Source organism: Dunckerocampus dactyliophorus, chromosome 4 (genome assembly GCF_027744805.1).
Source record: "Dunckerocampus dactyliophorus isolate RoL2022-P2 chromosome 4, RoL_Ddac_1.1, whole genome shotgun sequence".
NCBI lineage: Eukaryota > Metazoa > Chordata > Actinopteri > Syngnathiformes > Syngnathidae > Dunckerocampus > Dunckerocampus dactyliophorus.
This window is the reverse complement of record NC_072822.1, coordinates 19,411,697-19,438,096: the sequence shown is the minus strand read 5'-3', so window position 1 is coordinate 19,438,096 and position 26,400 is coordinate 19,411,697. Positions and strand designations below refer to the sequence as shown.

Genomic DNA, 26,400 nt, shown 5'->3' with positions numbered 1-26,400 from the left:
CTCAATTAACTTACTGTAAACTACTGCAAGTTTATAAACAAATAAATAATTCCCAATCATTTTGGCAATGTTAATCCAAAATCCAAATTACTTTTTGAGTGTTTGGGGAGCAAAAACACAATCCAGATCTGGTTTGACCTGCCTGAACAAGAAGAACATATTCCTCAGAGAACGAGGGAGGGCTGTAAGATGTTTTACTGCAGAAGGGGGAGGGGAGGAGAGGAGTGTTGGTGTGTGTGTGTGTGTGTGGGGGTCATCTTGGGGGGGCATGGGGGTGTGTGTGTGGGGTGGGTGGGGGGCTGGGTTTAAAAAGGCAGCCAGCCGCCAACAGTCACTCACACACAAGTGTCCCTCTCCTCCGATTGCTGGCAGCAGGACATCCAGCTCCTGTTGTGTTTGCTTCATCTCAGAGGCCTTTAGGACCTGTGCAGGACTTGTACTTTCCAAGGGGATTTTTGCAGCATGGAGACCCCCACTGCGGAATACATCGATAACTATGAGTACTATGACTACAATGAGACAGTGTGTGACTTCTCAGAGTGGGAACCCTCATATTCCCTCATCCCTGTCCTCTACATGCTCATCTTCATCCTGGGCCTGTCGGGGAACGGCGTGGTCATCTTTACCGTCTGGAGGTCCAAATCCAAACGTCGGGCGGCAGACGTCTACATCGGAAACCTGGCGCTGGCTGACCTCACCTTTGTGGTGACCCTTCCTCTGTGGGCCGTGTACACAGCTCTAGGCTACCACTGGCCCTTCGGCGTGGCTCTGTGCAAGATCAGCAGCTACGTGGTGTTAGTCAACATGTACGCCAGCGTCTTCTGCCTCACCTGCCTCAGCTTTGACCGCTATCTGGCCATCGTGCACTCTCTGTCCAGCAGCAGACTGAGGTCGAGGGGCACCATGCTGGCCTCACTGGGCGCAATATGGCTGCTGTCCGGCCTGCTGGCTGTGCCCACGCTGCTCTTCCGCACCACAGTGAACGACCAGAACAGCAACCGGACCACTTGTGCTATGGACTTCAGCCTGGTGACCATCAACCAGAGGCACGAGTACCTCTGGATCGCAGGACTCAGTCTGTCTTCCTCGGCTCTGGGCTTTCTCCTTCCCTTCCTGGCCATGACCATCTTCTACTGCTTCATTGGCTGCACCGTCACACGCCATTTCAACAACCTGCGCAAGGAGGACCAAAAGAAGAAAAGGCTGCTGAAGATCATCACCACACTGGTGGTGGTGTTTGCCATCTGCTGGACACCCTTCCACGTCTTGAAGAGCATGGATGCCCTCTCCTACCTGAACATGGCACCCAACTCCTGCGGCTTCCTGCGCTTCCTGCTGTTAGCTCACCCGTACGCCACCTGCTTGGCCTACGTCAACAGCTGCCTCAACCCGTTCTTGTATGCATTCTTCGACCTGCGCTTTCGCTCACAGTGCCTGTGCCTGCTCAACCTGAAGAAGGCAATGCACGGCCACATGAGCTCCATGTCATCCACACTGAGTGCCCAGACTCAGAAGTCGGAGATTCAGTCTCTGGCCACCAAGGTGTAGAGAGGAAGGCCGAGCACATTGAGGGACCGACCCAGCTCCAACCACTGGAACACTTGTCGGAAAAAAATACAAACTTTACGTGTCCCTTGCCCAACGCTGGTAAGACGAGAAGATGAACTTTGACTTGCTCCCACTCGTGGACTTGGAAGGCTGGAGCCAGCTGGCTGAGCTCCTTCGCTGCGTTCGTCCTTACTTTTCTCAAACTGTCATTTGAAAGAGGACGTAGTAATGAGCTGTTTGAATGGTGAAAAAAATATAACACTGGATGAAATTAAAAAGGTGTACAGTATTTTCTTACCACAGCATTTCTCCAGAAGTCTTACTGTTTTGTTTTAGAAGCACTTGTTCTGAATTAAAAGTCACGAAAAAGAAATAAGAGGAGCAAAGGTGTTGCAGCTTAATGATATAGTTTTTGCAGGGGGCGGAGGGGGGTGCAGTGCGACAGATGGCAGTTGACAAATGTTGTTGTTGGGGAACAGGAGTGGAAGGGGTGGGTGCTTCTTAAGGTGTCCACAGCACTGAAGGGGGCATCAATTTGTATATATTTTATTTTTGACATCACTGTAACTAACTACTGTATTAAAGATGTGTTCTATGAAACCAACATCTCTCATTCATTGAGTGTTACTCACTTTCCCAGAAAACTGCAGAACAAAATGTAGTCATTCAAAGTTTCATTAAACATGGAGTTTCACATCAGTTTCATGACACCATCCTCTTATTTGGATGGTAAGCATCTCCAGAGGGTTCAAGCTTTGTTATGAATGCCTTGCAGTTGCTTTACACCTTCAGACTAATAGATCTCTAATCTCTATTGTTTCACAGTCAGTATCCAGACTGTAACCAGATTATGCAAAGGACGGGCCATCCTGAACGTGTGTATTCAGTGCTCACCTGTGACTTCCATCACAAGGGGCTCTAACTTGGATGGGGCAATATACTCAAATACCTTTAGTATATCCATCAGAAAACATTTTATAACTATTTTTATCCACACTTATTTTTTTTAATGGATTCAACAAAAATATATAAAAAAAAAAAAAACATAAATCAATATATTTAGTAAATCAATTGGAAAGGATGTTATCTCCAAAAACATTAAATTAAAAATTTGTATCCACATTTTTTTTTTTTATGTTTTGAAGAAATGGATGAAAACAAAAATGAAATAAAACATTTTAGATGGGGCAGTATATTCAAAAACATTTAGTAAATCAAACTGGATGGATGGATTTTTATTCACATTGTTTTATTTTAAAAAAGAGAAAAAATGGATTAAACGTAAAAGAAATAAAACATTTTAGATGGGACAATACATTCAAATATATTTGGTGAATCAGTTGAAAAGGATGCATCCGCAGATACATTCTTATTAACTATTTTGCCCACATTTTGATTTTTATCTAAAACATTTTAGACGGGGCAATATATTTAAATACTTTTAATATATCGATTAAAAAGAATGTATCTCCAAAAAAAAATTCTAACATTTTTTTCCACACGTTTTTATTTTAAACAAAGAGAAAAATAGATTAAACAAAAATAAAATTAAAAACTTAATCAGTAGAAAACCAGGTAATTAATTAATGCTTTAATTAAGTTGCTGAGACAGATGAGTGTTTATAGACACTGGGAAGGGAGGAAGTGGGACTCATCCTGGCAGAAGCTGAGCCACTGAACAAGTCAATATTTGTCTGTGGTGACAAGAGATAGCAGTTAGAGCGGTTGTTGGGGTGCAGGGGCAGGGCGGGGCAGGCTGACGAGAGAGGGTGGGGGATTCACACATGGGAACGCAGGAACTCAGCAAAGGAGAACTTCGGGGGGAACAGCTACACACCTGTGTGTCTTGCATCACATCTGAAGTCAGCAACATGTGCATGCAACTGTCAAGTCCAATCATTCATCTGGTCTTTGGTGCATGATTGCTCACATGTTACGTATTTGTACTTCCTGGTCAAGGCGGCGGTGGATGTTGAAATCTCACATTGTCCACTCACTTGAAGGCCTTTTGGTTTGGGATTTATGAGCGCACTGCCATATCACAAGTTTAAAGGCAAACAAACTCCAAACACAGGGTTTTACAGCACCCTTAAACAATATTACCATGAGAAAGCCCTCATGTGGTTCATATTTACACTTCACAGCCAATATCATATCAAGTGTGAGGCCTTGGGGGAGAGGGCGGAGCCAATCATGCAGGCAGGACAGGATGAACTTGATGTTGTTGTTAGCGGGATAAGCTGGACTCGCAACTTGTCTGATGCTGTTAGCCTCGTGAGTTTAATTTGGGCTAAGTCACCCAGAAGACCAGCTGACCCAAGCACTGTGGAAGGGGTGGAGGGGAGGGGAGCAGGGTATAAGGGAAATGGCCCTGCTCAGAAAAACAACAGTTGTATGCTACAGAAAACACTTAAATGTTGTCTATGCATGTGTGTGGTCTCAGCGTGTGTGGGAGAACAATCCCAACACTCTGTGATGGAGTTCATCTGTTCAAGATGATTAGTTCAATTTCAATTTGGAGGTATTACTTCAAGCCAGGGAGTTTTCCTCAATGTTTTTTTGTTATTTAACAAGATTACATTGAAACTAGTTAAGTACTTTTCATGAAACGTGCCAGAGTAGGGCCAAAGAAGGAATTCCATTTATTCACATCAATATTTCAGGAATAACATATTTCACCCTGCTCCTAAATCTATGATCAATCATTCATTACATATTAACATTGGTTTCAAATGTGCAGGAACATCTCCTTGATGACATCATGTGAGAATATGCTCAGTTTCCAAAGACTGATTGCATACATACTGTATACATTTCTGCCTACGTGGTACTGCAGTTACATCCATGTGACCTAAAGATGTTTCCACGACAATCACACGTCATAATATCCAATACGTACGATACATTCTCTTTTATTAATAGCAACAAAACACACTTTCAGGCATGTCTGAGCATGTTTGAATGGACAATGAAGGTGTCCTATGGCTGTCAATACAAGTACATATACTGTTCAGTCGTCAGCTGGGACAGGCCCCAGCACACCCCCACGATGCTGGTGAGGACAATCGGTATAGAAAATGGATGGATGGATGCAGTGAAATAATCAGTATGTAGTGTCTTACTAGTATTGTACTAGTATTTTTCATGACTGTAAATTATTGTAGCACCCTTATAAGTTTTATAATTTTGAGACAAATTGTCAATGACTTATAAACAATGAGTTGCTAAATCCCACCCAAAGACTTTTGGGTTGATGGTGACCATATTTGTCAACCATGTATTTTACACACATGTACTTGTCAGTCCCTAAAGGTTTGTAGAACAAATTGAGCCGTGTGAGAAATTTCAAGTCAATCGGTCAAACTTTGGCGTTTAATGATAGCGCCATCTTGTGGTGTATCATTAAGAAAAATGAAAACACAGGCAACAGTAGGGGTGCATGTTTTGCAACTGCTTTTTGTGCAGTTCTTCAGGAGTAGAAGAGTCAGCCTGTGGGGTGTCTTTAAGTTACTGTTACAGTTACTGTTATGAAAGTAATGTGATGAGCACTTCTTGGCTGTACATTTGCGTCAGCAGTGCAGCTAATGAGTTGTTAATAGTTTTTGGACAGCAGCAGAGAATGTGGAGGCCAGTGTGTGAGAGTTTGACTAAACAAACGCACGCAGGTGCCTGCTCCTGTTGTCGTCATGTGCGTTGTCACAGCCCAAATGGGCCTTGTGAACTGTGCGACCAAAACACAACCGTTTGCCTCTCCTCAGATCTCCCTGCTGTTCTATCCCACCCAAGCAGCACCAAATGCACCCTTTGTGAGCGTGTGTGTGTGTGTTAATATGCACATGGACACTAAGATCTGATACATTCCGCAGGCTGTCAACACTAACCCGACTTTCTCTGTAGCGTTCGTCCACCTGTTGCCAGAACACACGCACATGCAGACACAATTAGCACCTCATTCCTCCAGTTTAGTTTGGGCTTATATGTAACTAAATGTGTAATTAAGTTTCATTAAAGCTTAGTTGTTGTCATCATTTAGCTCACAATTGAGGGAAATCCCTTTCTTGATTAAGGATCATCCATTTTGTAGTTTATCCACCATATTATAATGTGACATAATATTATCATTATCATTATACTCTATTAACTCTACCATTACACGTCTTTATCCTTTTCTTTTATTATTAAAAAAATGCTAAACTGGTACACATTGAACACAGGAAGTGAACAAATTATTAGTCATTGCTGTCACATGGAGAAGGGGTAAGATTAAAATAAGATCTGCTTCTGCCTACTCCTTTTCGGACATGCTGAATTATGAAAGATTCCATGTAACCTTGTTATGCATGCTCAAAATAAACTAAACTATTAACATTACCATTTGGGGTTTGGACCAGTTTAAAGAATGTACATTTAGATAATTTTGTCATCAGCTGTTGTTTTGTCAGAGGAGACTGCTTCTGCTCAGCGAGGGACTGACACCTTGTGATGAGTAACTGTCCAAGGGATTAAGACTCACAATGTACAGTTAATAACATAAAGTGTCTTAGCAGGGGGTCTGGGAGAGGGGGTCCAGTGGCAGTCTAGACAATAGAGCATCTCATCCACCAAAACAAGTGCTCCCATCCTGATGCAGACCCCTCAAAATAACATTTTCTATCCGTCATAACCGAACCTCTTCATCCTAGGGCCGCCATTTTTCCAGTTTTCCTCAGGCAGTCTACAAATTATTATGTATATGTTTAAGCATCATTGCCTTATTGCATTATTGCCTAAACTCTACCATTTGTTGAATGGTAGTCTTTACTCAAGTAGTTGATGTAGTTGATACTTACATTGTGCATTGGAATAAAGCAGAGTGACTGTTGAGCTCCACAACCGTCCCCTTCTCTCTCCAATTGCCATTGTTCACTCACGACACAATCCATGTTTAAGCTCTAAATATACCTCACACACTTATTAATCCACATTTTAAAATATAAAATAGGTAATCACCACGAATGAATGACAGGGAGTCACGGTGTAGCCGGTCACAGCACACAACTATGGTGTGTTCAGGGATCGCCGAACAAAGTGTGAAATCTCAATGCTTCATGAAAAAACATTATCAGTGAAGCATAAGGACATAAACATGTTTTACGGTGGTAAATGTACAGTATGTTGTACATTTTACCTGTATTAACACATATTTACAAGTACCACCGCCTTATGGTGAATTAAATGTGTTTTAAATGACATATTTTCAGAGAGAGAAAAGAATCTATACATATTTGAAATGCAGTTATTGGAAAGTGAGACCAACTATGGTTGGACTATGCTGCATGTGCAAATTCGCACCCTTTTGCAAAGCTTGTCTGTTGACCTTGAAGCCACTTATCACCATTTATCTTCACACACTTTCCTGTTGATTGTATCAATTAATAGCGGTGACTGCTATTCTTGACATCTTTGAAACCAAAAGCAAAATTGCTGCAAATCTTATCAATACTGTATACTCAGGTAATAGGGTCCGGTACATGTCTAATCATGCCTTAAAAACAGCCTTCTCACGAGCACACAAATATACATACCACCTTCCTTTTTCCCATTCGATGGCAACGCAAGGCTACCACATCTGCTTGAGAATCACAGAAATCAACACTTCCATAAAAAGAGTTTAGGTCTCAAGAATAGCTGAGGAACGTGAAGCATTAGCATCAGTTTTAATGGTAACTTAGCTTTTTGTGGGCAGGAAATCAGGCTTTTCAAATAATCTAAGTGGTCCCCTCCTATCATTGTCATTCAGGGTAAGGATCACTCCACCCGTTGGAGTGATAAGTGGTTCTACATTAGGATTGTCAGATGATTTATGATGACAAATGTAACTAAATATACATTCTAGAGTATCTCCTTCCCACTGGGGTCATTTGTTAGCACTTTAGAACTCAACATGGGCTAAAAATGGCATCTTTCTTGATTTTTTTTCCTAAAAGATTCATTGTCTATAGACAAGAATCATCACAAGAATTTGAGCTGTAAGAAAGGTGACAACGACCGCAACATTAGGCACAGAAACCACATTTCAGGGAGTAGAAGAAGCAGCTACCATGAGATGCAGGACTAGTTTGTGACAAAATGCCAAGTTGTTTCATAAAGAGTGTAAAGTGTGTAATCGCACTCATTCTTTTTAAATAAACAAATGTAGACAAGCCAATTTGAGGATGCATAATCAAGAATTATTACTACATGCAAGAAGCAACATCCTGCAAACTATATTATTTGATTAGTATTATTGGACCCTGATTGCACATATATCATGCAGTATATAATGCATTCATAATGCTATAATTGGATTGTTTTAGGTTAAATGTTCTGCCATCTCTTTGAAGGAGAGCCCACAGAGGCGCTGCATGGTAATGAGCAGAGCTGCTGGTTATCATTTAGGCCAGAGATGTTGCTTCCGAAGACAGAAATGGCTTGGCCAGACCTGAATGTGCTGCCCTTGCGTCTCTTCCGGATACGGTTGCTCTCTGGGCTCATCATCCCTTAGGACACAAAGATCCTCTTCACGCACTTCTCTATCCAGCCCATTGTGGGCCTTGCTTGCTCCAGGCCTAAATGCAGCTTCTGTCACTATAGCTGGCCCTAAAGCCAGTTCAGCTGCTGGGTGGTGCATTCAGTGCTCAGGTCTCCATGTTAAATCACCAGAGGTTAATAAGGCTGGATTAACTTTTCAGCATAAACTATCCTGAGCTTTAATGGATGTATTATGACCACTCATGCATTGGCAGGTAAATGTAGTATGTCTGTTTCAAATATCATATTAAGGGTCTTTGCATATTCGGGAATAGTGAGGAAAATATACATCTAAGAATTTTGTAGGTTGAAATCAGTGGTATTATTTATTCGACAAGAGAAGAAAGAAAGCAAGGTCCATCCGTGCATCTACATGAAGTCAAAAGGTGAATGTGATCTACTTACGCCAACAATCTGCTGCCACCTGGTGGTAATAGAGGAGATATACATCAACATTGTTTTTTTGAGAGGTCTTTGTGAAAATGAAAGAAAATATGGAATTCTGGGATAGACATTTTGAAGTGTCTGTTTGAATTTTTGTCCAGAGGTCACGCAAGAAGGTGTTTGATGGGTTTGAGGTCAAGGCTCTCAAGTAAGCACAGTCATGCTGGAACAGACGTCCCACAAAGTCGAAAGCATACAATGGGCCAAAATGTCTTAATAATTATTATGATTCAAAGAGAACTACAAAAAAAAGCTGATTGAGAGGCGTGCCCCAGCACTCAAAACACAAAAAGATGAGCGTCTTTGTTAACAATAATAAATAATAAAAGGTCAAAGGAGGCTACAGATTATTATTTAGGTTAGATATTGTAAGTGTGTCAGTAAACAGAGACTTCTTCACAATAACTACTTATAGATGTTTTCCCATGACATGGCCTTTCATTGCCTATCAAGGGTCAAGATCTGTACCCTATTTCTATTTAGATCTCTATTCTATGTCACACGATACGACTCATGTCGCCTGGCTCTATTACTGTATATTGGTGTGTCTTAGGTCAATGGTAATCAGATCATACAGGGAGGTAAAATGAATGTAATAGTTCTCACACTTTCTAAGGACTGGCGTGAATGTCAAATCTGTGGACATGCACCAGAAATTACCCTAAAATTCAATTTGCAGCTAGCAGGTCTGGCAAGTGTCAATTTTTTTCAACAGTGACAAGGTGTAATCTGCAGGGGCCCCCTCTTGGACTGGAATAAAGCCCGTTTCATAGGTGCGCTATTTTTCGTTTTGATATCTTCGCTGTTGGGTCATTTATAGTGTACTGCGGTAATTTCCCAACCGCTTTGTCGTGGTACATTAAACGTTAGGAAACACTGGTGTAGTGGTTCACATGGCTGACTTTCATACAGCCAGCATGGGACTGATTCCCACTCGATGACCACAGGTGTGACTGTGAGTGTGAATACTTGTTTGTCTATACATGCCGCGGTGCAGTATGTCTTGGGCCCAGTCTGCTTTTCTGGTAAAAGCTGGCGCCATTTTCAACTTTTGGTATTGTTTCTACATTTTTTTACAACTTAGAAGGCTACAAAAGATAGATCTGTCTTCAGAATGTCCAAATAATATTATCTTACCACTTACGTTTCCCACAAAGTGCTCATTATTGTTTCATTATTGTTCTTTTCTTTGTCTCGATGAAAAACATTTGTATTTTGTTTAATAAAACCGACTGCATTACGAAAGATGGAAGACATTTTAATTTAGATCAGATTTTTATTGATTTTTTATGCACTACATCACTAACTCCAAAATAATAATGTACAGTATGTCTTAATATCAGATGGCAAAGCAGATAGTTACACTTACATGCTAACACAGCATCAAAGAGTTATTTCAGTTGTTTGTTTGTTGTTATTTCAACGCCATTGCATGGACTGCTATCTCGTCAGTTGCATACTTTAGGTTTTGACCTGACGCTCCTAATCTGGTGCAATGGTGGGCAAGTGGGTGGGAGGGGCTTGCGACTCTGGTAAGACCTGCTCCCTGTTGAAGAGACCACCGGACCTGTCAGCAAAATTCGAGAGTTTTCCCTTTTTGAAGAGGTCAGAGTCTCTGATTTGGCACGGGGGCCAACAATGACAGACACACAAGTCTTGGGGATGATGGTGGTCATGGTCCGGGTCAGGGCCCGCCCTCTCCTGGACAAAGTCGTTGCTGAAGGCTTCTGTTTCTTGTCGGGACCTTTTCCCTCTTGTTCTTTGAGCGTGGCCCTCTGCAGCTTACATTCCAAGTCTTTCAGGGCACTGTCAGTGTAGGCTTGCAGCTCTTTACGCGCCTGTGAAATCTGCTCTTCAAGCTCATCTTTTAGAGACTTTTTGGTGTCTTCAAGCTTCTTTTCAAAAATAGCACACAACATATCCTCTTTGGGATCTGATTCATCCTTGCGCTCATCTTTTTCTTTCATGTCGTCACTCATGACCTCCTCCAAAGACTGTCTGTCTTTGAGTCGGTTCACCAGCTCTAGTATGCTGCTTTTCGATGTCCTCACGCCCACTTGTGATCGGATCTGGCAGCGTACCTGCTGGAAAACAGACTGCACTTTTGCCTGCATCTCCTTGTCTGCAGTATCGCATTCATCCACATTTTCCATATCCGGAATTAATGTGTTGCTCCGCTCCGGCGCCCTTCCTGCTTCTTGCTGCTCTTCATTATTTATCTGTATCTGTGGATACATCTCAGCTGATGGTTCACTCATGTCTCTTTTAAGGATGTTAGGCGTTTACCAGTTGTTCTACTATGATATGACTACTGTTGGCTTGGGAGGAGTCGAACTGTTATTATTCCCTAGGGAGGCTGAACACTCAGGGATTTGTCACTACAGTCTAGTGTAATGCAATATGTATTAAGATGAATTAAATAGACATTAAGTGTCAGTTTAATTAGAATTATAAAAGCTAAAACACGTTCCATGTATCATTGTGTAATGATTCCTTCCATAATGTAATGTTGCTTCACCTGAATGTACAGTTGTGAAGTGTTGCGTCCCATGACAACAGATGGCCTCCTGGTAACAACGGGAAAAACAAAGATCCCGAGGGACTTTGGTAAGAGAACGCTAAGGCAGTTCAGTGGTGGTTTCTGTATGGTTTGTGTTTGGAATCAACAGAAATATTGGTTCAATCATGGGTTTGTTTTAAATGAACACAAGTAAGTACATATTGTATTAAGTCTGCCTTGGGTTTAGTGTCTTCCTCCCTTCTCAGTTCTTGATGGATGCTTTGCATAATTCAGAAGGATTTATTCGGATTTTTAATAATTACTGTTTGACTTCAAGGATGGGAAAACCTGGCTTTGCTATTTACATTTTTACTGTTTTTTTTCTTCTCACGCAGAACAGATACAGTGCATAGGGCCCCACAATTCATGGAGCCCCATTTTGCATGCAGGCTTGCATTCTCAGCAAACGTGTAAACTCTGTGCATCGCTGTCCGCACCAAGTCTGCCCAAGGCAGCAAAGGCAAAAAAAGAGACGTAGCCACAATGATTAACAGCATACTGCTAGCAGCCCTCACCTGTCAATCAGTCCCTCGTAGTGCAGCTTTTACCTTTCAAAACGGATGTTGTGGGTTTGATCCTGGCCCTGAACAGTTTTTTTTTATTATTTTGTAGTTATTTTGCACAAAAAATAATTTCTTGAACAAATTACTCCCCATGTATTTTGTATTACTCCAAAACATGCTTCTAACTAAATTCACATTGAAGTCGAATACTGTGGTATGAAAATGCTCTCCCAGCAATCCAGCTCACCCCTACGCGTTCTTCTCTCGTTGCCTGTCTCGCTGCTGAAACTAATTGCAGCATTGGAAATCGGGAACTATACTGGCTGTCATTCTGGCTCTTGGCTGGAGGGATACATTCAGCCTTTCGATGTTTCCACAACAACCTCTCCTAGATCTGCTTTGCTGAAAGGATCAACTGCCACAGCTGATCTTGTTTCTTGGCCATTTTAATTTCAACTTTACATACACCGGAGTCCTGCAATGGCAAACCCAAAGCTCTGATTAGGATGTTCTACCTGCCAGAGACTCACAGTACAAGGAACTTCTACACTCGCCCTCCGTTATTGTTGGTTCTCTATACAGTGGGAGGTGGAGAGGTGTGTGGAAGGCGGAGCCAAGAGCCTGCCATTTCCTGATGCTGTCCTCTTCACTGGCTGTTTGTTGTTCTCCTCATCTTTGCACCAGAGTGCTGGTGTGAGGCCCACCATTCCTGCCATCCCAGCACAGGTTGCACCTTATTCCTCCTGAAACAAAGGTCCTAGTGGCCCACCTTATCAAAGGACACCAAGGCGTTCGGTGCTGCCTACTCTGCCTGGATCCGGAGCAAGACCTCTAATCAGCCTCCTCCCTAGTCACATATATCCCTAGACTTCATTACTGGACAGTCCTGTTCTAAGGCCTATTCTTACTATCATGGATAGGTTTTCTAAGCTTCCACCATAGAGACCACCAATCTACTTGTCAAGCAATGTTTTCCTTCTCATTTTCGACATTTTCCTGTTGCATGTGTTTTATGTTGTTTGTGTGTTTTTGGTTTTAGATCATCTCTGTGTTTGGAACGTTTGGACGTAACTGCACGTTGACAGAATGTTACAATGAGCACTATATGAGCACTATATGAGCACTATATGCTTTGTACGGAGGAGTGAGCTGACAGAGAGCCAATGAGAGTCCTGAAAGGGTGAGCCTCCTCTCCCCGCTAAACACTACCATATGGACTTCTAGAAAAGCTTAGCAGTAATTCTAAACCTGTGTGTGTCTACAGACTTTTTTATGCAAACCTTCCACACACATAATATACTTGGCTCATTCGATTTTTACCTTGTTATTATTATTTTATTATTATATTTATCAGTGTCAGACTGACACAATGTGGTGGTGAAGCAATCAGCAAAATTTGTTTTGGATGAGCTCTTACTTGCATGTGGACTTTTGTCGACTCTTAATAAGACGATTCTCAGTTTCTCATCAGTCCAATGGGTAACTAGTGTGTGTTGACATGATTTCCATTGTCATCATTGTGTAACATAGAGTGTACCACTTAACATCAGCACTCTTCCTCATCTCCACTCCTCCTCCTCTCAATCTCCTCCTCACTTTCTGGGCATAGGTTTAAAAAGGTTCAAGTCAGCTAACTTAAATTCACAAGTTCATCCTGACAACCTGGAAAAACATGGTGAGTGATTTGAGATTATTTTGGATTATTCATTGTATTTACCCACAACTGGTCACACAGTTGCTTTATTTTGCTATTTCATTAATAGACTGGAATTTTGATTTTCTTTTTGTTTGCAGACAACATACACTGACAAAGGCGAGAAGGTAAGGAAATGCATTGTGCATTTTATTCTTAATGTTCTTTATATAACATTTATGAACCAGTGTGGAGTTTATCTATTTAATTATATATTTAAAGGACTTGCACTTAGAGTTACCATTATGTTTCATTGTGTCTAGCATGAGCTGGGACAGTTCCTCTGCTTTGATCACTTGACATTCTGGGTTGGGAATGCAAAACAGGTATGTCATATTGGGTCCGTTTTTATTGGCTCAGTGTAGTGGGGAATCTTTCTTAGGCATACTTGTTTTGTTCTTTGTGCATTCATTTGCCCATTCATATGTCAATTGTGATGGTAATGTTACATATTGAAAAAGTTTTGTTTCACCAATCTCTGTGTTTTAACTATTTTTGGGACCCACTTTTCACACAGCTAAATAGGTATACAGCATCACTATTGGCTCTCTCAAGGGGTGGTGGGGGGGACCCAGCAGCATAGAATTTCCGTCATCATTATCAATCTCACCTACCACCGGAAGATGGCGCAATATGTCCGTTGAAAATCAGCTACTGTATTTGCAATTTTTTCTTGTAAAAGACAATGTTAAGCACAAATCTTCTTTCTTTCAACAGGCAGCATCATATTACTGCAACAAGCTAGGATTTGAGCCATTGGCTTACCAGGGCTTGGAGACAGGCAATCGAGACGTGGTGTCCCATGCAGTCAAACAAGGAAAGGTAGAGACTTGGAAGCACGCCATCACTCCTGGAAAATAATGAAAATAGAATTAATTTCATTCAATTCGTCTCCACAAAAGTACACCCGTTAGTTGAATTTATGCTGTCCACTGTTTTTTTTAAATTGTGAACACAAGTAAAGGGATTAAATAAAAAAAAAAAAATAATAATAATCATAAGTGTACTTTGTGTCCACAGATCATATTTGTGTTCTCATCTGCCTTGAATCCTGGAAACAAAGGTACAACAACTGGCTTTGTATGGGATCACAAATACACAATTATGAAGACTCGTCATAATTATATATGTATATTGTATCCATGTTAACACGAGTCAACTGATTTGGTTTTAATTAATGTCTGACGTTTTTATGCATCTTTTAATCGTACTGTAATGAGATGCTGCCACGACAAGCTATTTTTTGCAAAACAAAGAAGTTACATTTCACAATGACAAATAAACTTAGTAACTGTTGAGCAAGCTACGTTAACGATGGACATAGTTTTAACTGTGCCCTTTTCACAATGTGTCAGAAATGGGGGCTCATTTAGTCAAGCATGGGGATGGAGTGAAGGATATTGCATTTGCAGTGGAGAATTGTGACTTCTTAGTGCAGGTAACGCAACATTCTTTTGCAAGGGCATTTATGACTAATTTACTGAATACTCACCTCACTGATATTTTGCAGAAAGCCAAAGAGCAAGGAGCAGTAATTGTCAAAGAGCCCTACAATCTGGAGGACAAGCACGGGAAAGTCAGACTTGCTGTGCTGCAAACAGTAAGAGAACAGTCATTCATTAGGTTAAATGTTTAAAAACTCTTGCCCAACATGATACATTTGCTTGTTCTGCAACAGTATGGCGACACCACACACACATTTGTGGAAAGGACAGGATACAGTGGTCTCTTTCTGCCTGGCTTCCAACCGCCTCAATTTAAGGACCCCTCCTTAGCCAAATTGTCAGTATGAGTATGTTATTGCAGTGGTGATGGACACATAATATGATCAGATGTGTGAAATGCTTGCTTGTCTTCGTTTTCACTACAGACCTGAGGGAAAACTGAACTTCATTGATCACGTTGTAGGAAACCAACCAGATGATGAAATGGTTACAGTGGTGGAATGGTAAGTGATGACTTTAAATAAAGGTGTTTTTAGAGGCTAACTTGTGGTTGTAGAATTATACTTTCAGATCTACAATGGCTAGAACTTGTTTTAGAGATCAGCGTGACTTGGAATTTCTTTTATGGGCCTCCGGTGGCTCTCCACATCTGGACCATGTTTAGCCTGTAAAGAAAGGCAGTTCTCTAAATGAAGCTGATGATTGGCTGATCCAGTAAGGAGGTGGTGCCGCAGAGGGATGCAGGTTCTGAGGCATTAAAAGTTCATGAGGGCAGTCAAAATGACTCATGTGTCATTCAAGTAGCAGCCACGGTGGAACTCTGGACAGTTTGAAGACAGAACCAAAAATACATTCATAATGTGTTTGGGCTGACCTCTTTTACCCCCTTTAACACCCAAAAGGTACCAGAAGAACCTCCTCTTTCACCGCTTTTGGTCAGTAGATGACAAACAGCTGCAGACAGAGTTCAGTGCTCTTCGTTCCATTGTGGTGGCCAACTATGAAGAGACTGTAAAGATGCCCATTAACGAGCCTGCCATGGGCAAGAGAAAGTCTCAAATCCAGGTCTGATTTATGAAAGTGGTCGATATAGAACCAAAATGAATTCATTATTGCATGTTCTTGTAACTTACAGGAGTATGTAGAGTACTATGGAGGTCCAGGAGTGCAGCACATTGCCATGAACACGTCAGATATTATCACAGCAGTGAGTTCATAAAAACTGAATTTCATTCCCTAGAAAACTGGGGAAAAAAATTATTTGAATGAAATTTTTGCAGATTATCAACCTAAAAGAGCGTGGAACAGAGTTTATGTCTGTGCCAGACACCTACTACGACCAACTGAGGGAGAAGTTAAAACACTCCAAGGTGAAAATTGCAGAGGACCTGGATGTCCTGCAGGTAGGACAAAACATTTGGGGAAACTCCTTACATGTTAGCCAACAATCTGACCAGAAGGAAGTGTTACATTATCGATCCAGGAGCTGAAGATCCTGGTGGACTATGATGACAATGGCTACTTACTTCAGATCTTCACCAAGCCAGTTCAGGACCGCCCCACTGTCTTCTTGGAAGTCATTCAGAGACATAATCACGAGGTTAGCACAATTTTGGCTATATGGGCAGTATTGTAACTCAGTATTACTTATTCCTTATTAGTAGTACATATTGAAATGGCAAACCTTCCATTTACTCACAGCTAAGATACATTATCTTTGACCTACAGGGTTTCGGTGCAGGAAACTTCAAGTCTCTTTTTGAAGCCATTGAAGCAGACCAACAAGCCAGAGGAAATCTGACCATACTGACACCCAATGTGTGACCAAGAGCATGTGATCCATCAACAAACAATATGTTAGTAGTTAAAAGTGCTTTACTTTTTGAGCATATTATACAAGTATGGTCGCGCGGTGGCTAAGTGGTTAGCATGGAAACCTAAAAATCAGTGTTTCCATGTTCTCCCTGTGCTTGTGTGGGTTTCTCTATGTACTCTGGCTTCCTCCCACATTGCCCAACTAGAGACTCGAAATACTCCATAGGTGTGAATGTGAGTGTGAATGGTTGTCTATATGTGCCCTGTGATTGACTCGCTACCAGTCCACGGTGTAGCCCACCTCTCACCCAAAGTCAGCTGAGACAGAGTCCAGCTCACCCGTGACTCCAATGAGGACAAACTGTAAAGTAAATGAATGAACAACTGATTCTGGTACTTTTTGATCTCATGTTTTCTTCTAATACAGTGTTGTGTTTCTTTTACATCTCTGTGGTTAAAACAATTTAAAACCTGAAACAACTGAAAAATATCACTGAGTCTAGACTCAAGGAAAACACAACTGAAAACGGTGTGTTATCATTTTGACAATAAGGCCAACACATCATTCAGTTATGAAGCTACATACATACAGTACATACTGTGGTTTACAGCCAAACATGCCTTTATAATGTATGACCAAAAAGACAGCTTTTACATAATTAAATAATTTACAAAAGTCAGGAGTACTCATCAACACGTATTACACAATAGCTTATACTGTAAGTGCTGGTCAGAATAGTCTATTAGATCCTGATTGGTGTAGCTCTCATCTTTTTTTTTTAAGTCCAGTGAGCGCCTGCACTTGTCTAAATATTACTTAAAAAGTACATCTTCAGTGGCTGTGTTTATTTTGTACAGTACCTCAGGCAACGTGTGCTCCTCTCTAAGATACAAGCAGGACACTCTGGCTGTGATTAGTTCAAAGAGCCCCGACAGCTTTCAACTCCACACAGACAAGGAATCTTTGTGTCCTCAATGGGAAACTTGTAGTCGTACGTAATTTCTTCGTTGATGCCAATCGGCTGACGCGAGTAAATCACTATCTTCTTCTGAGACTCTACGGTGATGATCTTTGCATAGCAATTGGGCTGTAGGACAAATATACATAATTTTGGAATGAAGTTACACAATATTTAAAATCTAATGGAACTTCACAAACACAGCAGTAGCAAGTCGTACTCACATTACAGCTGTGGTTGATGAATCTGGCTAAATTCCCACATTTAGTGGCGTCAATGATGGTGTCTTGATCGACCCGAAACAAATAGCTGCTTCCAATACCCTGCTCTTCATATCTGTGCTCTCTCATGTCAGCGATGTTCTGAGGAGAAAGACAACACACAAATTAATTTCCTGACAGTGTTGTTAAAATCAAAATCATGGAAGGTCCTCAGTACACTCAGGAGTGACAGATAAACAGCAACGGGACACGTTCATAACTAATAACCAGTCTGTGTTATTAAATGCAACATGGCTATTTGTAGTTGGGGTTTGTACATTTATTGTGTCTCACCTGTCTGATAATTTGGCCTACATATTCAATCACCATTTCATCAGCTGCTATATGCTCCATGGCAAAGAGACCCCAATTGTGGATGTGACTTTGACCGAAGCGAATCCTCTTCTTTCTGAACTGAAAGATAAAAATATAAACACTACCATAAGGAGGTCAATATGCAAAACCTACATTGTGATTCCCAACTCACTGCATCTGTTAAATCCTCTTTTACCAATTAACACATCACATTCATTTATATATTATTAACTACATAATTACAACAAATAAATAGCCAGTGATGTCACAGGTAGTGAAGCCTGTTATACCATTTGGGATAATCTTTGACTGCACAAAAGATGTATCTTGTTTCACTGCTTCCTGTTAGGATCAGGATCATGCTTCATCCAAATTGTTTGTGTGTGTCACCATCCGCTCACTAACCTTGAGCTGGTTAAACTTGACCAGGTCACTGTCACAGCCGAACGATGACAGCAGACGACGCTGTTCCGACCTGAAGTCCGATCCAGCACGAAGTAAGGTGGGCTGTGTCGAAAGACCTTGCTGGGACACGACACACACTTATGTTACTACAGTCAGAGCGGCTGGCCCACAAGGCAACATAGGCAGCTGCTAAGCAAGCCGTGGCCTCCAGAGGGCGCCAAAAACGGAAGTTAGTTATTACTAGGAACTCTTAAAATGTAAAAGTTCACATTGATTCAAATGAAAAGCAATGCTCAATTGGTATTAATTTTTGTACATAGTTCATGCATTTAATTGTAAATAGGTCACTTTTAAATAGCTCTTGTATACAGTTACTGCATCGTGTAAATTTAGCTTATATAGAGTGTATTGTGCACAATCTGTGTGGTTACTTAAAGTGTTTGATATTGATTGTTGTATTGTAATTTATTGCTATCATTATTTATTCACATATATAGGATTTTTGTTTTGGGGGGCATTTTCATCGTATTTCAGATTTTTTATTTATTTGTAATTTGTTAACCATGTAAATTGGATGACTGTCTCGTATAAACATACATGCCTGTAGAGCGTGCACATATACAAAACCAATCTCAGAGAAGCGACGGACAATTTGATTTGGAGTTCTTGTGTGGTTATGATAGGCTATACATTCAATGATTGTGAACATAAGCAGCTAAAGTTTGCCAAATCGCTGATAACAAACATAACTAAGACGCGTCTGTGTGTTATGTGGGGAGTGACTTACAATGTCGGAGCGGAATATACACATTTGAAAGTTAGAGCCCGATGCAGTACCTAACCAAGGCACATAGCACCTTTAATACCTGAGAGATTGCAGAAGGAAGCTCAGTGCTTCTGGCTTTGTTGAGGTATTCAAGTTTATCCCTCCAGTGGATTTTGTAAAAGCCTTCACTGCGGGCTGAACCTGTTTTGTGGTTATGCTGCCATAATTGGAGTCCTTCATTCTTCTCTCTAACTTTAGTCAGTGAGTAGCAGTTAAGTGTGCCAAACACAAAAATTGAACTATGACAAATCTACTAAAATCTTGTATGTGTAAACTAGAGACAACATACAAAAGGAAAATTACGAAATAATTACTTCATGCTCACAAGAACTTTGAAGAATAAAAGGATATGTGGATGGGGAATCCAGAGGGTGTCACTTAGCCAGCTGCAACCATCATCCTCCTCTTGTAGCCTTTCATAAGTGCACTGCAGCAGCCTCGCATCCTCTTCATCCAGACCGTCCTTCCATACACTCTGAAGTATCCTGCTCTGCTGATGCACTGAATTCCACCTAGGAGACCGATTGCAAGAGAAGCGGCGCTTCCTCCAACCCCTTTTTCGTTTGTTCCACAGTTTACGCCTCACTTTTGTGTCTCTCCAATTTCCCTCATTGAGAAGACCCGGCATGTTCTCCAATCCTTGGAGGGGTATCGCTCTCACACCTAACGAGGTTCGCACTCCACTGCCATCAGATGAAGAGTCAGAGAGGCTACATGAAGATGATGTTCCAAGAAATTTGTCATCTAAAAGGGGTTGTGAGGTATTCACTATTTGAGTCGTTTGCCTGTGTACTGCAGCTCTTCGTGGCACAAAAATATCTCTCCCTGGAGTCTTTGGTGCCGATAAAAATGGATTGCTAATTGATGAATTAGACAATGGGTTTCTAAACTGTGGGTATGTTGGACTGGTATTCTCTGGTGCAAGTTCCTCGCATTCTGCTGTGCCTGGGCCCCCAACCTTATTATTACACCGCCATGGACTTGTGTCTTCTCTACCTGGGGTTTTGGGTGTTTCCTGGAATAACAAGGCTGCTGTCATCGATGACGACAGATGGAACTCGCTGTTGGTTAGCAAGAGGTCATCTGCTGAGTCTTCATTTCCCAAGTGAACTCCTGTGCCCTTGCCTGGTGTTTGTGGTCGTTCGACTTCCTCAGCGGCTGGAGATGTTGGTTTACTTCTGATCCCAAGGTCAGGGTCACTGTCAATCATGCTGCCAGTGGGAGTGAGAGGTCTCATGATGTTCTCTGGAGACCCCAAGGCCCATTCATGGCCCTCCATCTCTGCATCAAGTTCAAGATCAACTAATGCAAAAATGATTGACAACAGCACATCATACAAATGCATGTTGATATCATTAATTACTTCAATCTGCAGACAAATTACCTGGAAGGCCAATAGGTGACTGGGGCTCTAACTCGTGAGATCCAGTGGTATGCAGCCCCATTATTACATCTTGTTGGTGCATGCAATGGTTCACCTCTGCTTCCTCGCTATTATCTGACCACTCCTCTAGGATCAGTTCCAGCTGAGTGCCAGGAGTGAGGGGGGCTGAAGGAGTTACAGGGGGCTCAAGCTCCATGGTCTCCTCATCTGATGATAGTACAACACATTTGTCAACTTCACTGTTCATTATATAGTCTTCCATATCGTCATCTTCAGTGTACGGTGAATCCTCATAGCTCTCTGAGGTACAAGAGTCTGAGGAGTCTAAGTTGGACAAGCAGTCACTTTCCTCTGAAGAGCTGCACTCTGAGTATGTCTCTACAAAGACACAACAAAAATAGGTCAACTTACTGATCGCAAGGCATTCATTTGTGAGCCATCAGCATGCATTAAACATACCACTGCTACAGTACAGCACTTCAGAAGAAGCCTGAGACAAGTCTTCCCCCTGCTTGTGTTTTTCCAGTTTCTCTTTCTCTTCTTTATTGTTGGCAAGATCTTTTCTGTCAAACTGATGTACAGAAACATTATCGTCAATAACCTCTGTTAGCATTTGTTCAGATGAACATTTGTACAAAGCAAACAATACCCTTGCTGTTTTGTTTTGTAACTGCTCTTCTGAATGTATGCAATCGTTCCCTTTTACACACTACATGGACAAAACTCTTGGGACACATTTCTTCATCCTTTGATTAATCAATCACGTTTTGAACTCGACACACATGAGTTCACCCGTAATCTTAATTATTCTCTTCTGGACAATCTCCTCTCTTCCTACACTGTGAGATACTTTTAAGGAAGGCCCTTTTCTGTTCCAGCATTACTGTGCACAGCTACACTAAGCAAAGTCTATAAAAACATGCTGGATGAGTTTGGTGTGGAAGACTTTGAGAACACTGATTTCAAGCCCAGAAGCAGATCAAGGACTGTGAACCAGCAGGCTCTCTCTTGGGTCCAAATTCAGTGACCTCTGACCTCACAAACGTTCTTCTAAATCAATGTTACTTTCATTGACAAATCATTTTGTTATAGTTTTCGTCAACGAACGTACATTACAAAAACTACGACAAAATTAATGGACGTTTTTTTCGACAACTAAAAATGAGATGAAAATGTTGACAGACATGAAATCCAATTATACGTAACTAATTTTGTCTTTTAGATGGTAGGTCTGTTGTTCATTTACATGCGTCTATGAACACACCACGACCGGAAGGAAGTGTCTCTTCTTTGTCGAGACTGACTTATTAACATCACTAAGGTTATGAGTACAACTCCTGGTCACATTAGGTATTACAGTCAGTTTAACTGCTTTAACATATGAAAAACTATTTCAATGTTTCTTAATTTCAGGTAAAGTAATATATTCATAACAATAACACATTAAGGTCAGTGCAAAATTAATGACTTATTGATACAGTAATTGACAGCAGGTCAAATTTTAATGATACATTGTATTATTGACATGCTTTGCAGGTTGTGTAAATAAAGGTAGTTTCAAGGAAATGTTAAAGATGCCTTAACCTTTATACTTTATATTTCAGTTGATACGATATTACATTTTAGTCAAAAGACTATGACTCAAACTAAATTAAAACCTGCAAGTCAAAATTAACACTGTTAAATGAAGTTGACCAAAATTCCCCCAGACACACTCCAAAATCTTGTAAATAAAGTCTTGCAGAAAGAGTGGAAGCTGTTACTATTTATAGCACCTTGGGTTTTCCACAAACTATAACATTGTATTCATATAGCTTTGCTCCTTTGCATACACTTGCTTTTGTAAACAAAAAACAATAACCAAGTACAGTAATCAATTAATTTATAGTTACTTTTCATGCAACTCTTATATTTACCATATTGTGGATATTATCAACTATGGGCCCAGTTGGTTCGTCTTTGTCTTCTATACTTTGCCTTTCCTCCTCTTGATGTGCTTCATGGTCTCTATCTCCATCATCATCATCACTATCAAGCTCAAGAGGTCTTGCATGTCTGTGTTTACGTTTCTCACATGTTGGTTTCACCATAATGTCCCCTTCAGTCCTACCTAAAAACACATGGAACACAAACAACATATCAAGAAAGGTACTAAACATGGTAGTTGAATTAACTGAACTTACCAGAATGTTCACTTTCTATTGCTTCTGATATTTCAGGATTGACTTCTCTTTTCTTCTTTACCTGCATTGCAAAACATTTAATGATCAGTTCTTGTGTTTTTCGGTTTTCAGTTCCAATACAAATCTTATGTTGCTTACCTTGAATGAGGGGAGTGGAGGTTTTTTGCGCTCACCAGTAATGTCATTCAAAGGATTTCTAAGTTGTTTTTTCTTATCCACCAAAGGCAAAATTCGTATCTTTGGTAGAACAAAAATTCATAATAGTGAGTCAAGCAAGAGGTGTATCCCTAACCAAAGTGGCAAAAGACACCACTGACGATGAAAGGGAAAATAAGGATGAAACAGTTACCTTTGCTTTCTTCTCTTGATTGTCCCACCAGTATTCAAACACCTTAAATGCAACGCCCTCAATCATTCTACGAGTGATGTCCTTCTTGATGATGGACTTCAGTTCATCCATGAGCACATCTAAAACTTTTTCAACTGTTGCTTTATGAGGGTTTTCCCTCATATGTGGGTAGTCTGGTGGGGGCATTGAAGGATTGAAACAAGGGAAAGGTGGAGCAATCCAGGGTGGTGCACAAGGCCGTAAGGAGACACTTCTAAGCCTTGGTGAATTGCCCTTGTCCAAGTCACTTGGAGGTTGGAGGGATAAGGGGTATGTGTGCACAGAGGGTGACACCAAAGGAGCTGGGGGTACCAGGAAATTAGGAGGTGGTAGAATTGAGGCTGGGCGTATGCAGATGTTGTTGTGATGGCCTGGAGGCAGGATCCAGCCTGGAGGTGGAATGGGAATTATTCCATTTGGGAGGCGAGGTGGGGCAGGAGGAAAAGAAGGAATGGGGAAAGGTACAGGCGGACATGGTGGACAGAATCTGTCAGATTCAATGGCAGATGGAGGTTTGGACTGGTGAGTGTTACAGGGAGCCTGAGGAAGAGTTGCTGTCAAAAATTCGGAAGGTCCTTTGTCTTCATTTGATAAGTGAAGCTCCTGAAAGAGACAAGATTTGTGTGAACTGACAACTTAAGCAAGAGAATACACTGACTAAATATAACCCCTACTTTTGCTCGTGCGATATAAAGAGAAGTATTACCTTGGAACATGATGCCTGATGCCTTCCTGCATGTGTCTTACTGTTTATACCCTCCATTCCTTCAGACTCGGTGATATCTAATGCAGAGGGAGACTCTGTATAATTTTGGGAAGTAAGAAAGAAAACAGCTTGGGAAGTTTCATCATCTTCAGGAAACGGTGTTGGACTGACATCTTCCAAAGAAAAGTATGGGGATGAACAGGGTGAAGTTGGGCTGTCTTCAGCGTACACATCAGCCTTCAAGGTATTCCCAAGGAAACTGTCTGAACTTTGGCTGTTTGTCAACAAACTTTGAATGCGGGAGTCCAAAGTCTCTGCCTCTGGTTGGGGGTTTCTTGGGATACAGGTCTCAAGTGACTGAGGCAACTCTGCTCTGCTGGTTTGTGTGTCAGGTGGGATGATCGCTTCTGTCTGCTTGTTGGCTAAATCAACGCTCAAGATGCTCAAAGAGTTTATATGTGAAGCTTTTGAGGTAGTGCCAAACACATTCCTGGACTCTGCACCAGGGGATAGAAGTTGAACGGAATGTTTTTTGTCACTGCGACCAGATGTATTTCTATTGTCAGTCCATTGTGGAAGCCCCTGCCTGCTGCTTTGGGTAAACAGCGGCAAGGAAGGTTGGGGTTGGCGGTGCTTCAAAATAAACTTTACCTCAGAGACATCACCAAATCCCTCCCGAAACCTTGACAATTTACGACAGCAAAGCTCTCTTCTGAATGATTTGTGAATACTGTAAGTCGGGGGTTCGCCCTGTAGGATTGGAGTGCCCTGAAGACTGGAATAACATGAGTCCTGGGAGAGGGGAGTAGCAGACAAGCAGGGAGTATGCGGGGTTCCCTGTGAATAGGGCGTCAGCCCAAAGCTACAAGGCGTATCCTGACAAATACTGGAATAAGCTGTGTCGAGAGAGAGCGGGGTGGTGATGCTGTTTGGGCTCCCTTGTCCCTGTGTGGCTGCATTACACTGTAAGAAATGGGTAAATAAGATTTTTAAAAATCCGCAATGTTATCCTTAAAGATAATGTAGATAAATAACATAAAATCTTGGGATGTAATCTGCAGATTACCAGTAAATTGTCGATTAAGTTTTGGAGACTTTGCTCACTGCTGCCCACTGGTAGGGTCCGCAGAGTGTAGAGGTCACTATAGAGGAGCTGGAGGTAGCGCAGCCTGTTTTCACCTATGTAGTGATAAACAGTGGATCACCATCACATCACAAACATACAGTAGTAGCATTTATTCTTTCTGACATAAAACATACAAACCACTTCTTACATTACCTTTCGGATCAATTTCCACATGAATGATGTTGCCCATCACTGACGTTTGATTGAGGTGAAGAACAGAGTCCTTTGCAGCACTCACAGTGTCAAAAACAACTTTAGCGATGCCTAAATGCTTCTTGTTCTTTGGGTTGTAGAAAATCTCCACTTCTTCAGTGTTGCCATATTTCATACACATATTAGTCAGGAAGTCCTTGCTTACATTGTCATTCAATCTGGAAAATGTCACTTCTTTGGGAGGAATAGGGCCAACATAGCACTCATCTATCTAAAAGGACACATGTGAACAACACCACGTGTTACTATCACGTGTAAGATGTTTATTATGACTAATTATGCTGTCATAAAACTACCTTAAATCTAGGAACTACCAGGTCAGTCTGGATGCATTTGCTCCACAGGCGGCAGATGCGTGGATCCTTCACTGACTCCACTGGAAACAAGCCTATGTCGTCAACCTGAAGTGCAAAACGTCCGTTATATGTTTGTTTGTGGCGAACAAGTGAACTATTATGAATAAAAATTAATGTTGTATAGCGCTCACGGGTATATTAAAGTAGTGCCCATCGTAGCGGTACACTTTGTACAGTCCTTTTGTCAGAGCAGGATCAATCATCAACTTGCAGCTTCTCCAGGGCTGATGTGGCGAGTCTCTCTCCAAAACTTGTTTTTCGCTTTCCATTACGTTCGTGAAAACCTGCAAATATTATAAATACATAACACGAGCTGTTATTTGGATGAGGATAATTAGCGGGTAGCTAGTTCTAGCGATACACGCCCCAACAGGTGATGCGCTGATACTGGGATTTTTCACAAGATTACCACTTGATACATAAAAACGACACCTTCCAAATAGAGTATATTAACAGGCTTACCTAAACAGGCATTTTATCCCTTGATGGACCAGCATTCTTTTTCGGTCGTAAAATTTTTCGGTAGCTTTTCCGTTGCCCAGGTTGTTACAGATCCATCCGCCAAGAGTACTGTACATCTGTCATGTAGGCGGAGGAGTACACTAACTTGGAGGTGCTAAAAGGTCCTCTAAAGTCAAAGGCACACTATAGGCCACTATAATAGACACACTTGAAAAAGAATTGAAGATAACTTTATTGTCACTATTACAAGAGCAATGAAT

General features: G+C 41.3%; 3 protein-coding genes across 3 annotated transcripts; 2 read left to right on the top strand and 1 right to left on the bottom strand.

The window, feature by feature from the left end:
- The first annotated feature begins 326 nt into the window (after positions 1–326).
- On the top strand, positions 327–2,057 carry aplnra (apelin receptor a). Its single transcript, XM_054773613.1, has one exon. It carries the CDS (start codon positions 463–465, stop codon positions 1,546–1,548), a length of 1,086 nt encoding a protein of 361 aa, XP_054629588.1. The 5' UTR covers positions 327–462; the 3' UTR covers positions 1,549–2,057.
- A 10,160-nt stretch (positions 2,058–12,217) lies between these two features.
- On the top strand, positions 12,218–17,386 carry hpdb (4-hydroxyphenylpyruvate dioxygenase b). The gene is made up of 15 exons (XM_054774167.1): positions 12,218–12,784; positions 13,214–13,279; positions 13,399–13,425; positions 13,561–13,623; positions 14,015–14,119; positions 14,318–14,360; positions 14,653–14,735; positions 14,808–14,897; positions 14,976–15,079; positions 15,168–15,245; positions 15,645–15,807; positions 15,878–15,949; positions 16,023–16,145; positions 16,226–16,342; positions 16,471–17,386. Exons 2-15 carry the CDS (start codon positions 13,277–13,279, stop codon positions 16,564–16,566), a joined length of 1,167 nt encoding a protein of 388 aa, XP_054630142.1. The 5' UTR covers positions 12,218–12,784; positions 13,214–13,276; the 3' UTR covers positions 16,567–17,386.
- Positions 16,957–26,298, bottom strand: LOC129180095 (histone-lysine N-methyltransferase SETD1B-A-like). The gene is made up of 18 exons (XM_054774166.1): positions 26,141–26,298; positions 25,810–25,962; positions 25,619–25,723; positions 25,263–25,533; positions 25,050–25,162; positions 23,984–24,946; positions 23,239–23,880; positions 23,028–23,126; positions 22,890–22,950; positions 22,623–22,816; positions 21,166–21,277; positions 20,707–21,084; positions 19,677–20,624; positions 19,363–19,526; positions 18,497–18,616; positions 18,071–18,190; positions 17,741–17,878; positions 16,957–17,645 (listed from the first exon to the last, which is right to left on the bottom strand). Exons 2-18 carry the CDS (start codon positions 25,945–25,947, stop codon positions 17,472–17,474), a joined length of 4,740 nt encoding a protein of 1,579 aa, XP_054630141.1. The 5' UTR covers positions 25,948–25,962; positions 26,141–26,298; the 3' UTR covers positions 16,957–17,471.
- Positions 26,299–26,400: the final 102 nt, after the last annotated feature.